The sequence below is a fragment of the Rhipicephalus microplus genome, chromosome 5 (assembly GCF_043290135.1).
Source record: "Rhipicephalus microplus isolate Deutch F79 chromosome 5, USDA_Rmic, whole genome shotgun sequence".
Classification (NCBI taxonomy): domain Eukaryota; kingdom Metazoa; phylum Arthropoda; class Arachnida; order Ixodida; family Ixodidae; genus Rhipicephalus; species Rhipicephalus microplus.
The window spans coordinates 157663745-157676531 of NC_134704.1; the positions used below are offsets into that span (position 1 = coordinate 157663745).

General features: G+C 46.1%; 1 protein-coding gene across 1 annotated transcript in view; it reads left to right on the forward strand.

The window, feature by feature from the left end:
* Window positions 1-12787, forward strand: part of LOC119174148 (sodium-coupled monocarboxylate transporter 2-like) — a 58382-nt gene that overhangs the window by 14279 nt on the left and 31316 nt on the right. Inside the window, exons 2-3 of the mRNA XM_075894644.1 lie at window positions 4549-4614; window positions 8870-8921. Coding sequence (XP_075750759.1) covers window positions 4549-4614; window positions 8870-8921 — 118 coding nt within the window. The remainder of the gene's footprint in view (window positions 1-4548; window positions 4615-8869; window positions 8922-12787) is intronic.

The following is a 12787-nucleotide window of genomic DNA, read 5'->3' on the forward strand; positions in this document are numbered from 1 at the left end:
GTGCAAACTTAAGTCGATGAAGCTCCGGACGTCAGATGTAGAACGGGGCACCAGAAAGCTACAGACAGCACGGATCTTTTCGGGATCTGATCGGATGCCATCGGCGTTTACACGATGGCCCAGAACGGCAATCTGAAGGCGGCCAAATTGACAATTCTTGGAATTCACTTGTAGCCGAGGTGTTCTGAAAACTGCGAGAATTGCAGTGAGACGGGTCAGGTGACTATCAAAAGTAGATGAAAAGACTATAACATCGTCTTGGTAACAGAGACAAGTAGACCACGATAGCCGCGCAGGAGAGAGTCGCGCAGGAGGAGAATGTCGCAGGGGCGTTACATAGTCCAAAAGGCATGGCCTTAAATTGGTGTAACCATCCGATGTAATGAAGGCCGTCTTCTCGCGGTCCATTTCATCGACAGAATTCTGCCAGTAGCCGGACCGAAAATCAATAGACGAGAAGTATGTAGCGCCGTGCAGGCAGTCCAACGTGTCATCGATGCGTAGTATACGTCTTTTGGCGTGATCTTGTTGAGGTGGCTATAGTCAACGCAGAAGCGCCAGGTACCATCTTTCTTCTTCACAATGATGACAGGGGAGGCCCAAGGACTATTTGATGGTTTTATGACACCTTTGTTGAGCATTTTGTGAACTTCCGTTTGGATAACTGCGTTCAGTGTGGGAGACACGATAGGGGCTTCGGCGAATAGGACTGGTGTCACCAGTGTTTATACGGTACTTAAGGGTGGATGTTTACCCTAGAGGTCTGTTGTCAAAAAAAAATGTCGGTATATGACGCGAGAAGGTGACGGATGGCGTTGGCTTGCGCAGGGTTGTGGTCGAGTGATTTCATTTTCGAGAAACGGTCCGGCTGAGAACAAGTGCTGTTAGCTACAGCAGACTGAAGTAAATCAATCTCGATGGTAAGAGCCGCTATTTCGAATTCGTTATCATTAGATATATTGACCTAGAAACTGCCATTGTAGAGTACCAAGTACTCTCAATCGTTAACAACTTTTTCTAAACACATGCCCCGAGGAATCACTTGAGGACACAAGCTGGAATTGAGAAGTGGGAGCGAAGTGCCATTGTCAGTGACAGTCACAAGCGTATGGGGAATGACGATGTTGCGGCTCAAAAGGAGGTCGGCGAGAGAAAGGAGGACATATTGACCATCGGAACCTGTGGCTGTGCGGTCGAAACGGCGTAAGTGGCTGCCTGAGGTGACAGCCGCACATCCTAAAGAGAGAACCGGCGTGGTGGGGCAGTGTGGGGTTCAGCGACAATCTGAGGAAGCTCTAGCTGGAGGACACCGGTAGCACAATCGATAAGAGCAGAATAATTCGACAAGAAGTTCAGCCTAGGATAACGTCATAAGGTCACCGGTCAATCCCGGCTAAAATGACAGAAGTAGTGTGGTCGTTTGACAGTGCACAGACCGAGAACCGTCGGCGTGCCGCCATCGGCCACATGGAGCACTTGTGCAGCCGCTGGTGTCAGAACTTTATTTAAACGTAAGCGTAGGCTAGAACTCATAACCGAAATGTTCAGCCGGTGTCGACAAGTGCTTTTACAGGTACGCCGTCTACTTCAACGTCTATTATACTTCGTCTTGTGGGAACGGAGAGAGGATTTGCTGCGGAAGTCGTCAATGCAGCACCATCTCCGGGGGCTGCATTTCTCAGTTTTCCGAGACACTGCGGCCGGAAGCCATGGGGGATCAGAAGCGCTGTGGCTGCGACGAATGAGACGATGAGCGACGTGTTTGCGGCGAATGAGACATGGTGTCCCCGTGGTGAAGGCAAGCGGCTGTACCAAGTGTTCCCAAAATGCTCAACGGCATTGAACTCACGGGCAGGCGAAAATAGTGTGAATGGTACCGTCGAAACGGGTCATATTGGTCGTTGAACGAGGTGCCGAGGACCAAATGTTGCGGCACTAACGAGCAATATGCCCAATGCGGTGGCAGTTGAAATATATAGGGCGGCCATCTGCAGTTCGGCACTCAGCCGTGTGTCGAGTACGCGGAGAAAACCGTCGGACAAAGGAGGACATAGCGAAAGGGCGTTCGCTGACTCTGGGCGCGGTGACATGGCACGCGGAATGCACGCCGATGTTTTCAAGCTCCTGGCGCATGATGGCTGGAACAAGAGAAACAGTAACAGGAGTGGCATCGATGCTACGCGAATAGAACGCTGAGGGTGCCATTGCTTCCAGTTCGCGACGAACATTGCGTGTCAGGTCTCCCGGCGGCGATGGACGTTGTGGTGCGGACTGGTCCTCGCAAGCCGATGTTGCAGCGGTGTTTGGAAGTCGGGTGAATGCTTGAAGAATGCGGCGACTTTTCACTTGATCGAACTGATAACACTCTTCGATGATCGCGTCCACGATGGAACAGCCCTTGAACATCAGGAAATTGAACGCGTTGTCGGCAATCCCTATCAGGACATCATGCCCGACCTTGTCACTTTCTGTCATATCGCTTTCGGCAGAAGGCCAGCACGTCTTGAATGTATGCGAGGTATACGATTCCGTGGGGGATCGGGCACGGCAGGCCAATGCCTCTTTGACGGCGATCTTACGACTGGTGGTTTTGCCAAACACCCCTCGCATCTTTTCTTTGCATTGGTCTAAGCTTGTGAGTTCTTCGTTGTTTTCACGCCACACATTGACCGTGCCTCTCAAGTAAAACAGCACATTATTCAACGGAAGTGCGGGATCCCATCTGTTCGGCACACTCACTCGTTCGAACATGGCCAACCAATCGTCAACGGCAACGTCATCAGTCCCGTAGAAAGTACCGGGACCCTTAAGATGCGTGAAAACGTATGGTTGCGACGCCGAGTTCGTCGGAGAAGCCGACGCTGATGCGGAGGGCTCAGCATTGGCCATAACTGGAAAAGCGATGCGACGTCCGCTGCTGAGCTCCGTTTTCTGATGGTTACCCAGCACCTCCACCAATATGTTACGGGGTTGGTGATTTGAGTACAAGATGCATTTACAGAGGAAAACCACAGGCAAGAGTCACCATGTCTGATTGGCACACTCGTGTGCCTGTCAGCTGCTTCTGCTCTTCGTCTTCCTTTACTTCATCTCCGTAACAATGTATTTCCAGCATAGATGAGATTTGACTTACACCTTAAAACTGCGTTTTTTCAAGTTCCATTTTAGGGAAACTTCTTGAGTTTGGACATCATGTTTTTGGTACCTCTCAGTGCTTGATCAGGATGAAATTTCGCCCACATATTCTTTATCGTGTAAAGGGTGCAAGTATTGCCTAAAACGTGATATTTACAGTATATATTACAAGCCTAAGAAATTAGTATGGGCTGGGGATTCTAAGAACTTTCTCATTACAATTTTTCTTGTCCAGTAAAACGTCTTATACACGATTTATTGTAGTTGTTTGTGTTTAACAGTTAATGTGGAGCAATGTGAGGCCCTGACGGCTCAGTACCATAAAAACTTAGGGGCATAAAGTTAGTCCGAAATGTACACTTTATCATGGAACAAAACGAAGACTGTGTGACTTACTACAAAACTAATAATACAAGCCTACACACACAGCAAAATTTTCGTTGTTCTAGAATATGCATTCATTAATTTTTTTGTTTCGAATCGCATCTTCGTTTAAAAGCCCTCTAAACAACCAAGAGGCCGAAATTCAGTTGTGGTGGGCAAGTTGTGCACGAACGTACAGCGAACATGAAGGCGTGAAAGTTTTCGAAACGGTGCTGAAATAGCGGAGTTTGGCACGCTTAAATATAGAAACGCGGTGATTGGTCCTTTTGCTCTTTCCTTCTCTACCTTATGTCGGTATCATATCCGAAAGCAGCTTTGCCTTCTCGCCCCGCGCCTATCCCACCTTCACGTGGCATATGTCATCGCTAACGCGCTGCTCTAATGATTATTCTGCTCTAATGAATTAATGGCTGCCACGACTCCGTCGACTCCGTAAACTGCGTGCTTGTTGGCTAACCACTGCTGCCATGCCAGTCCGTGCTCATACGTATCATGGTGGTAATACTAAAGCAAGCGCACGTAGGGAACACTATAAACAACAACAAGCAGTGCGGACAGCTGCTTGCAGGCTAACCGAAAGTCGCAAGTTTTCGCTCGGCCACTCACAGCCTATTTCTGCTACGCGTCATGGATTCAACTCCTCTAGGTCATATGGAGGCTAAAAATACCCGTAGAGGAGGAAGGATTGTTTCTTGGAATTAGTGGCGTGCCGGCGGCTCTAGCGCTGGCACGTGTGGAATCGTTGATCTTTATACGGCATTCTGCACACGATGCGCGTGTATACTTGAAATATTACGAGAACTTCTTTTAGAAGAATTTGCCAAAGAAGCTTATTGCTTCACAAATGGACAGCCGCAAATTTTTCATTAGAATCCGTCGAGTGTGAGCGGAGTTCCAAAGAAACAACACCAATCGCTTTGAATATGCTGCAAACCTTTAAGAGTGTTTGATTGTTCTTTTTTTGGTATATAGACTTCGTGATAAAGATGAAAGGACATTGAAATACGGATCTTTTTCTCGATTCCGCAGTACATTCGCATGCGCTTCAACGGCCACATTTCCCTGACAGCGTGCTGCGTCTACATTTTTCTCACGGTAAGAATTTTTTAACATAAAAAACGACTGAAATCATCTTCGTTTGTACGTAGCAAATAAAACATGGCCGGATAATAAATTTCAAAAGGGACTTGACAGTGCTCGTGTAAAAATACAACTCTAAACCTCTACACTCGCTAGGAAAAAGTTTTATTTTGGTTGCATGAAGATGTGTAAAAATTGTCATAGCCATGCTCTAGGACGCTGCTCATTGATATCGCGGGGCAGCGGGCATGTTTTTTTTTATTGGGATAGCCATTATGTGGACAATCTCGGCTGATTTCTGCCGTCACCATCATGTCCCCGATATGTATATGCACTTATATATGTAAGAAAGGAATAACGAAAAATAAATTAGTAGAAACCATTTCGAAGCAGGGCATATCGGGAATTCAAACCAGCGAACCCCCGTTCCACAGCTCGCTGCAATAACCTACACAGACACTCGCCACGCTTTTATTTTTCTGTTAGATTGCATCAAATACAAATTTGGTTTACGTATGCACACAGCATACTCAAGGCCGCTTAGAGAAATGTACAATGGGCATTACAAAACTAATTCCATACAACACTGTGTTTAAAACAATGTTTGAGCAGCACACTTCTTGAACCCTGTGTACCAGTCCGGCTGAAAGTGCAGTTGTTAATAAAAGTTTTTTAGCTGCACAGTCGTTTGTACAAAATGTGATCGTGAAGACACCATTAGTTGCGCATGCCTGTCTAACATGCAAGCTTTCCATAAAGTATAATTATTCATTAACAAGAGCATGGCAAATGGCATATCATTGCATTTGGGTAGTACAAGATAACGCATGCTATGTACGTGGTTATTACAACGACAAGTTATTTATGTATACCGTGTACCACTCGCGAAACGGAGATTTCAGATTGAGTATATTTTTATCGCCAACATTTTTACATTTTTCTTTCAAATTGAAAACTGCCCTTTAAACGCACAAGAAAAAGTGGCTTCCTTTGCACCCCTCAATATGGAGAAGCAAAAAAAGAGAACATGTGGCACACTAGGCGTCAGACGCCACCGCGTGGCAGGAGACGCAGAGGGGTGTTGCGACTCCGGGTCCCGCGGGTCTCATTCGGGTAGCGGGCCCCCGTCGTGGGACCCATCATCCAACAAGTCAGATGAGGTGCTCGCATAGGACGACAACAATTTATTCACATGGTCAGTAACTGAGAATTCGAAAGGAGGTGATCAAGTGATCAAGTAAGAGCTCGCTATAGAACTGAACAGGAACTAGAACTCAAGAGCTGAAGGTACACAAAGGTCTTCCGCTTATGTGGCGCCGCGTTGCCAACCCTGGGTGCATTGTCCGCTGCTTCAGCCAATACGGCGCTTCATGGTCTAGGTGCTCCACCCACGAAGGACAGGAAGGACACCACACAATGCACGTGGAGAGGGAACAGTCTAAATGATGCCCACATACGGTCACAAGCTCACTGCACCAATGTTTTGCCCACGTCACCGAGATAATGCGCACGTCCAATGATCCTAGATGATCTTAGTTTCCAAGAACTCTTCTGACAAGTAGGGTGAGGTTCGAAAGACCGGCTGCCGTTACACGTACCAAACTTGCCTCTCCATTTAGCCGATGCTATGAAGAGAGGGGAAAACAGGAGTGGTCGACGAATCCATCGTCCTTTGCTACAACCGGTTTGGGTTTTAGCTTTCAGCCCCAACTGCAAATATTGCGCTCGTTTCGGTCTCTCCAAACCCACAGTGACCTCGAAAGCGGCCCAGTTGCCTCCTTTGTTTGCCTGGAAAGCTTTGAATGGAGTCGAGTTCACAATGACCTTTCCTAGCTCGTGCGTTATATAAGCGTCGAATCGGTCCAGGGACCCTTGTTCACGTTTTGCTGAGAAGGAATAAGCCCTTCTTGACTACACATCCTTGCTTGAACTGTGTCAAAATATTATCATCCAGCTCACAAACGCCGAAAGAACTTCAATAATGATGACGTTAAGAACAGCGGTCATTCCACCTGCCGCAGTTTAAAGCGCCCGTGTTCTCAGATTTGGGTGCAGGTTAAAGAACCACAGGTGGTCAAAATTTCCGGAGCCCTCCACTGCGGCGTCTCTCATAATCATATTGCGGTTTTGGGATGTTAAGCTCCACATATAAATCATCAATTAGTGAAAAAACTGTGATTTCTTTTTTTCTTGGAGGTACAAACGCTGACATTTTATTGCGAAGACTTTCGTTATGACAGGTGACTTCAATTGGTTATGCAGTTAAGGTTAATTCCCCAAGCCTATGAATTAAAATGTAGAACTGAAATGGATAGTTGACCAGCGAGGCGCATTGTGGTGACGGTGTGTAGGCTGGACGACGGAGCGAAATCAAACTGATTTAAAAAAAAAATTGTAGATCAATGTACACTGTCCGAAGTTTAGAAGATTCGCGATGCTTATTGAGAGCTGTGGTACTCATAGTTTCCTAAATATACACTCGAGAGGACCCTGGCGCTAGTGTCTATGGGAGCTGCTACGCACGGCGCTACAGTGAACATGGGAATGATGTACATGGATTCGTCTAATCTTCGTACTTCTGGTTCCATGTGTGTTCTTTAGGCTTGAAACTGTTATCCCACGAAACAAAATTGAGCAAATGTTCAGTGGTTGCATATCACCACATTATAATTTTTGACTTACCATTTGAAATCGGGTCACGAAGTTCAAAAAGGCTCACTCTTTCTTTCGAAACAAAACCGAAACACAGCGATAAACTAAGCCACAAGTGCAATTCGCCATCCACAAGTACAAAGACTAGGCAAATCCACGTACTACCCATCATTCTCATGGTCGCTGAATGGTCGCTGCGCCAGAGTCACCTCTATTTAATTTTATGAAGCCATATGATGGTACTCATGCCGGAGGAGCAGTGACGTCATTCAGTGCACAGCTGGCGTGCCGCATAAGGCCTAGAAGCTTTTAAAGTGGTCACGTGAGCTCGCTCGCTAGTCCGTTGGTTCGTCCGTACATCTGTCAGCCCGTCTGCCCATCCATTCATCTGGCCGTCTGTCTGTCCATCCGTAGCCAACCTATATCCTGGTAAGGTCGGGATAAACCACTGCTATATTAGACGCGAAGCTCTTTAGAGCGACACCCGTTCGTCCCTCATCGTAGTACGTAACTTGTCTTACGCTTTGACCTGCAAGGTGGTGCCGGTGGGAGATTTCTCCTGTGCGTTGCTGAACAATAAAAAATTTGCGTGCGCGTGAACTAAAAGCCGACTTCTCCTGTCTCTCATTCCCAATTAGCAGTCATTGGCATGCACATTGAGCATTATCTGACAAGAAAGGGCTTCTAGGTTATACTCGCTGGGTATAACCTCCTTTGTTTTAGAAATGTTTAGCGAGCGTTGGACCACAGTGCCATGAATACTGTGAATGAGTATATGCCATGAAATTGAGGTGGTTAAAGTTGGGAAGTAGACACGAAGCTCAAGCCGTAAGAAAGTGTGCGTGTGCCACCTTTCGTTTAGTCCTTGGAATGTCCGCTCGATGGTGGTGCTTCTATATGCGTAATATATGATGAAAAGATGCGAGATGGTGGTACTTGGTGTTGACTAGATGAACGAACGGACTCACAGACAGATGCATGGACAGACGCACGTATGGCAGCACGAACGGATGGACGCATGGACGCACGCAGGGACGAACACACGGATGGACGTGCGGACGGTCACACAGACAGACGCATGGACGGACGGAAGCAAGAACAAATAGACGGACGGATGTTTCGTCCCACTCTCCATCATTGAACCAGTGGATATTATGCCATTTTTTTTCAACATAGTAGGAAATCATTGCTTACAACTGTTTCTGTAGCACACGTAATTCAATAGCATTCACATGAAAGTGAACTGCTAGTTTAGTTATCTGGCAGCACTTCAATAGTCATTAACCAAGCAGACTGGAATGAATGACGTTCATAGGAATAGGTCTTACTGCGTTTTTTTTCATGTTTGAAACAGCCTGGTTAGCGTTGCTCAGTTTTCGCATGCTCCCGTATATGTTTTTTTTATGTGTAAGATCTTCGAACAGCTAAGCTTCCCCAAATCAATACTTTGTGCACAATTAAAAAAAAACAAACAAAAACAACAAGAACTGTACAGTGAACTTCTCTTTTATGACTGTGTAGCTCACATTTTTTTTCTGAACGAGTGCAAATAAGCGTTTATAATGGCTTAGACATTTAGTTTCTTTGTAGCTAACTCTTGGATATGCTTCTTTTGCAGCAAACTGTGGGCGCTGTCTCAATTTTCGCAGCCTCGCTCACTCTGGTCACAGGTAAATCTGTTCCAAAAGATGATTTTTTTTTAAAGACGCCCGTGCCTTATCAAACTGGTATTTTTCTGCGAAACTGCGTGTTAGGGGCATATATAGGCAAGATTTTTGTCGTTCATATTAGTAAGTAAATAATTTTAAACTATTTGAAGGATAGATTACGAAGGCCTGACAGACATCTTTAAAATGACAGCCTTTCAAAATAGCCGGGTTTTGTCGTTGGTGCTGTTAGCAGCACATGGCGCACAGTAATTGAAGAGGTTCACTTGGATTAACAGAAAGCAAATGACGAAGAAAACCTGTAATAAGAGTATTTTATTTCCTGTTTTTATTATAAACCCGTATGCGTGATGAGTCATCTGAGGCTTTCGCAATAAAACTTCTCGAGTTTACGGCTTAGGCTTGCTTGTGCTGAGTAGTTAGCACAATATGGTCGCTCGCATAGAGAAGCTCTGTGCAAATTCAACACTTGGTGTTGAAGCGGAATGACATCATAAGCGATGTGGCTATAAAATCAGTTTCTTCGACACCGAAATGTGTAGTATCGTACAGTGATTGTGTTTGCTCCTGCACAAGCCGACGGGCTTTTGCCTGTCTCTAGTGTAAAACCTTACTACGATGTGAAGTAAACGTGGCTTGAGTAGCATGCCTTCTTGCTCACACAAGCAGTGGCATCTGATGACACAGTTGAAATTTTCGAACTTAGCGCGTCGTTATAGCTTTCGATAGTTTCAGAGCTAACTGTGTAATTCGGAGGTGTTTTACTTGTGCGTGAGATCGGACAGGGTGCTACTCTGCTGTCTAACATGTAGCCCTCCAAAGATAGTATGCGCTTTCTCTTTTGAAAGGCAAGAGAGGGCTAACTAACTTACTTTGTTGTATGGTAAATACTAATTCTACCGGCTACTATACTATGGCTAAAACAGTATGTAAGGTTTGTAAATTGAAAAATTACTTATTACTTCAGCAAATATCCCATTCTTATTATACAGATGCGAACAGTACAGATGCGCATGTTGACATTTAACAGAATATTATTCAAGCGAGTATGGATCCTCGAGAAGAAAAAGTCTGAGGCTATAAATAAGTGCTTTTTTTATACGGCATGTGAAAATATTTTTTTTTCTTTTTAAACAGACCAGAGTTACCTGGTACCCACGTCAAGTGCAAAATCGTGAGTCACAAGATAGTGAATATACTTGTGAATTGAAATCGGGATTTTGAGAAGGTAATCTGGCACGTTAATAGTATCAGGTGTAAAATGATAATAACTAAAAAAACTCTTTTTGGGCTTGTTGGTACGCCTTCTCTGTTCTGACCCGATTTTTCTTCCTTGATGGCACGAGCCTTTTAGTATTTCAGTATAGAATGATTGTTTCGCTCCGTATATCATAAAGGTAGACAATAAAGCAGATCATTGAATGCAAAAGCACTCTGTGAAGTTTTTGGTGACATGACCAGGTGGAAGCACGGCCAACGCTTTACAGCAGTTGTAATTGATGAGGAAAGGAATTCAAAAGGGGATTTGCCGCAAGCACCGCAAAAGTCAAGACTGTGGAAAATACAGCGATTTCCTTAGCAGCATCACAGACAGAAGACGTAAACGTACTATTTTAGCGTCTTTCCAGAACGAGGATAGATGCGTACGAGAGGACCGTACAGATTGATCGCAGGAAGAGATTTCATGATATTGTCACGTGAATAAAATCAGTGCAAGTAACAGTGTAGCTAACAGCTGAACAGCTTCGATTGAGCAGCGTGAGCTTATCGTCGTCTTTCTGCCGACTAAATCCTTCGACACGCTCTTGGAAATATGATACTAGCCACGCAACAGCCAGAAACCCACTATATGCTCGTGTCATTACTCCCTCTCTCGAAAAGAACCGACTCGACGCTTTCAGATGTATGAAGGCAAGAGCAAGTCTTCGGCGTGAGTAATATGGCTTCATCCTATAGCCACGTGGATGATGTCTGGCTGCCCTCCATGACGGGAGGACCACACGCTGGGCTCTGCGATAGCTTCGTAGTGTACATAACTGAGGCGCTGAAGAACCCGGTAAGGGCCAAAATAACGACGTAAGAGTTTCTCAGAGCGGCCGCGTTGACGTACGGTACTACAAAGCCACACTTTATCTCCGGGATGGTAGGTTCATTCTCTGTGGCGAAGGTTGCACCTATGAGCATCGTGTTGTTGCTGAGAGCGAATGCGGAAGTGAGCTAGTTGTCGAGCTTCTTTCGCGCGCTGTGCATATTGGTAAGCATTTTTAGAGGTGATCGTAAAGGCATCAGGTAAAAGCATGGCGTCTAACATCGTAGTAACTTCGCGGCAGTGAAGCAGGCGAAAAGTGTAAAGCCTGTAGTTTCTTGCATAGTGGTGTTATATGCGAAAGTTACGAAAGCGAGGACACTGTCCCAGTTACTATGGTCCACGTCGACATACATGGAAACCATGTCTGTGATGGTCTTATTGAGCCGTTTTGTTAATCTGTTAGCTTGTGGATGGTAAGCTGTCGTTCGGTGATGTACGGTGCCGCTGAGTGTCATCACTTCTTCTAGCAGTTGTGCAATGCAGGCCGTGCCTCTGTCGGTTAGAACCACGGCCGGTGCACCATGGCGAAAGACGACAGCATGAATGAAGAAATACACGACATCACTTGCCGTACCGCGTGGGAGTGCTCGTGTTTCACAGTAATGGGTTAAATAGTCAGTCGCAATTATTATCCAGCGAATGCCCGCTGAAGATTTTGAAATGGACCTAGCAGGTTCATGCCAACTTCTTGAAACGGTTCTCGGGGTGGCTCCACAGGGTGTAAAAGACCAGCAAATTTCATGGGCGGAGTTTTGCGACGCTGACAGTCTCGGCAGGTTTTGACGTAGTGCTTGGCCGTACGGGACAGTTTGGGCCAGTAGTACGTGTGGCGGATACGTGCCCGAGTACGCGTGAACCCTAAATACCCGTAAGATGGTTCGTCATGGCACGCCTTAAGGATGCACGCCTTAAAGATGGTACGGCAGTAGGCTGGTTCGAGCGTTGGAATTAAAGCACCGCTTGTACAGGACGTTGTCACGAAGGAAAATTTATGAAATCGTGCGCCTGAATGTTCGTGGCGGCTGTTCAAGCTTTTCCTCGAGAAAGTCGATGATCGGGCGAAGTTCTGTGGTATTGCGCTGTTTCTGAGCCAAGTTGGACGCTGTGGCAGCCATGAGAAAATTTTCATCGTCAGTGTGGTCAGGAGGAATCGACTCGACTGGGGCACGTGATAGGCAGTCAGCATCGGTGTGCTTTCGTCCTGACTTGTAAACCACCGTAACGTAAAATTCTCGTAAGCGAAGACTCCATCGAGCTAGGCGGCCTGAGGGGTCTTTGAAGCCTGCAAGCCAGCACAACGAATGGTGGTCGGTGACTACTTTGAATGGTCGCCCGTACAAATATAGTTGAAACTTGCCTATGGCCCACACGACAGCCAGGCACTCCTTTTCTGTGGCGGAATAGTTCGTTTCAGCCGATGATAACGTACGACTAGCGTAAGCAATCACTCATACAATACCTTCCTGCCATTGCACAAGGACGGCTCCGAGGCTGACATTATTTGCATCTGTATGCACTTCAGTGTCAGCATTTTCGTCGAAAAGACCCACGATTGGCGAAGTCTCGAAGTGTCGTCATAGCTCGCAAAAAGCTTCGTGTTGTTTTGCGGCCCACACAAAAGCAATGTTGTCTCTCGTGAGTTGGTTTAAGGGTTCTGCTATTTTTGAAAAGTTTGGAACGAAGCGACAATAGTACGCACAATGACCCAGAAAACGGCGTACGTCGTGTTTGTTCGTCGGTGTCGGGAAGGCAGCGACAGCCAGTGTTTTCTTGGGGTCTG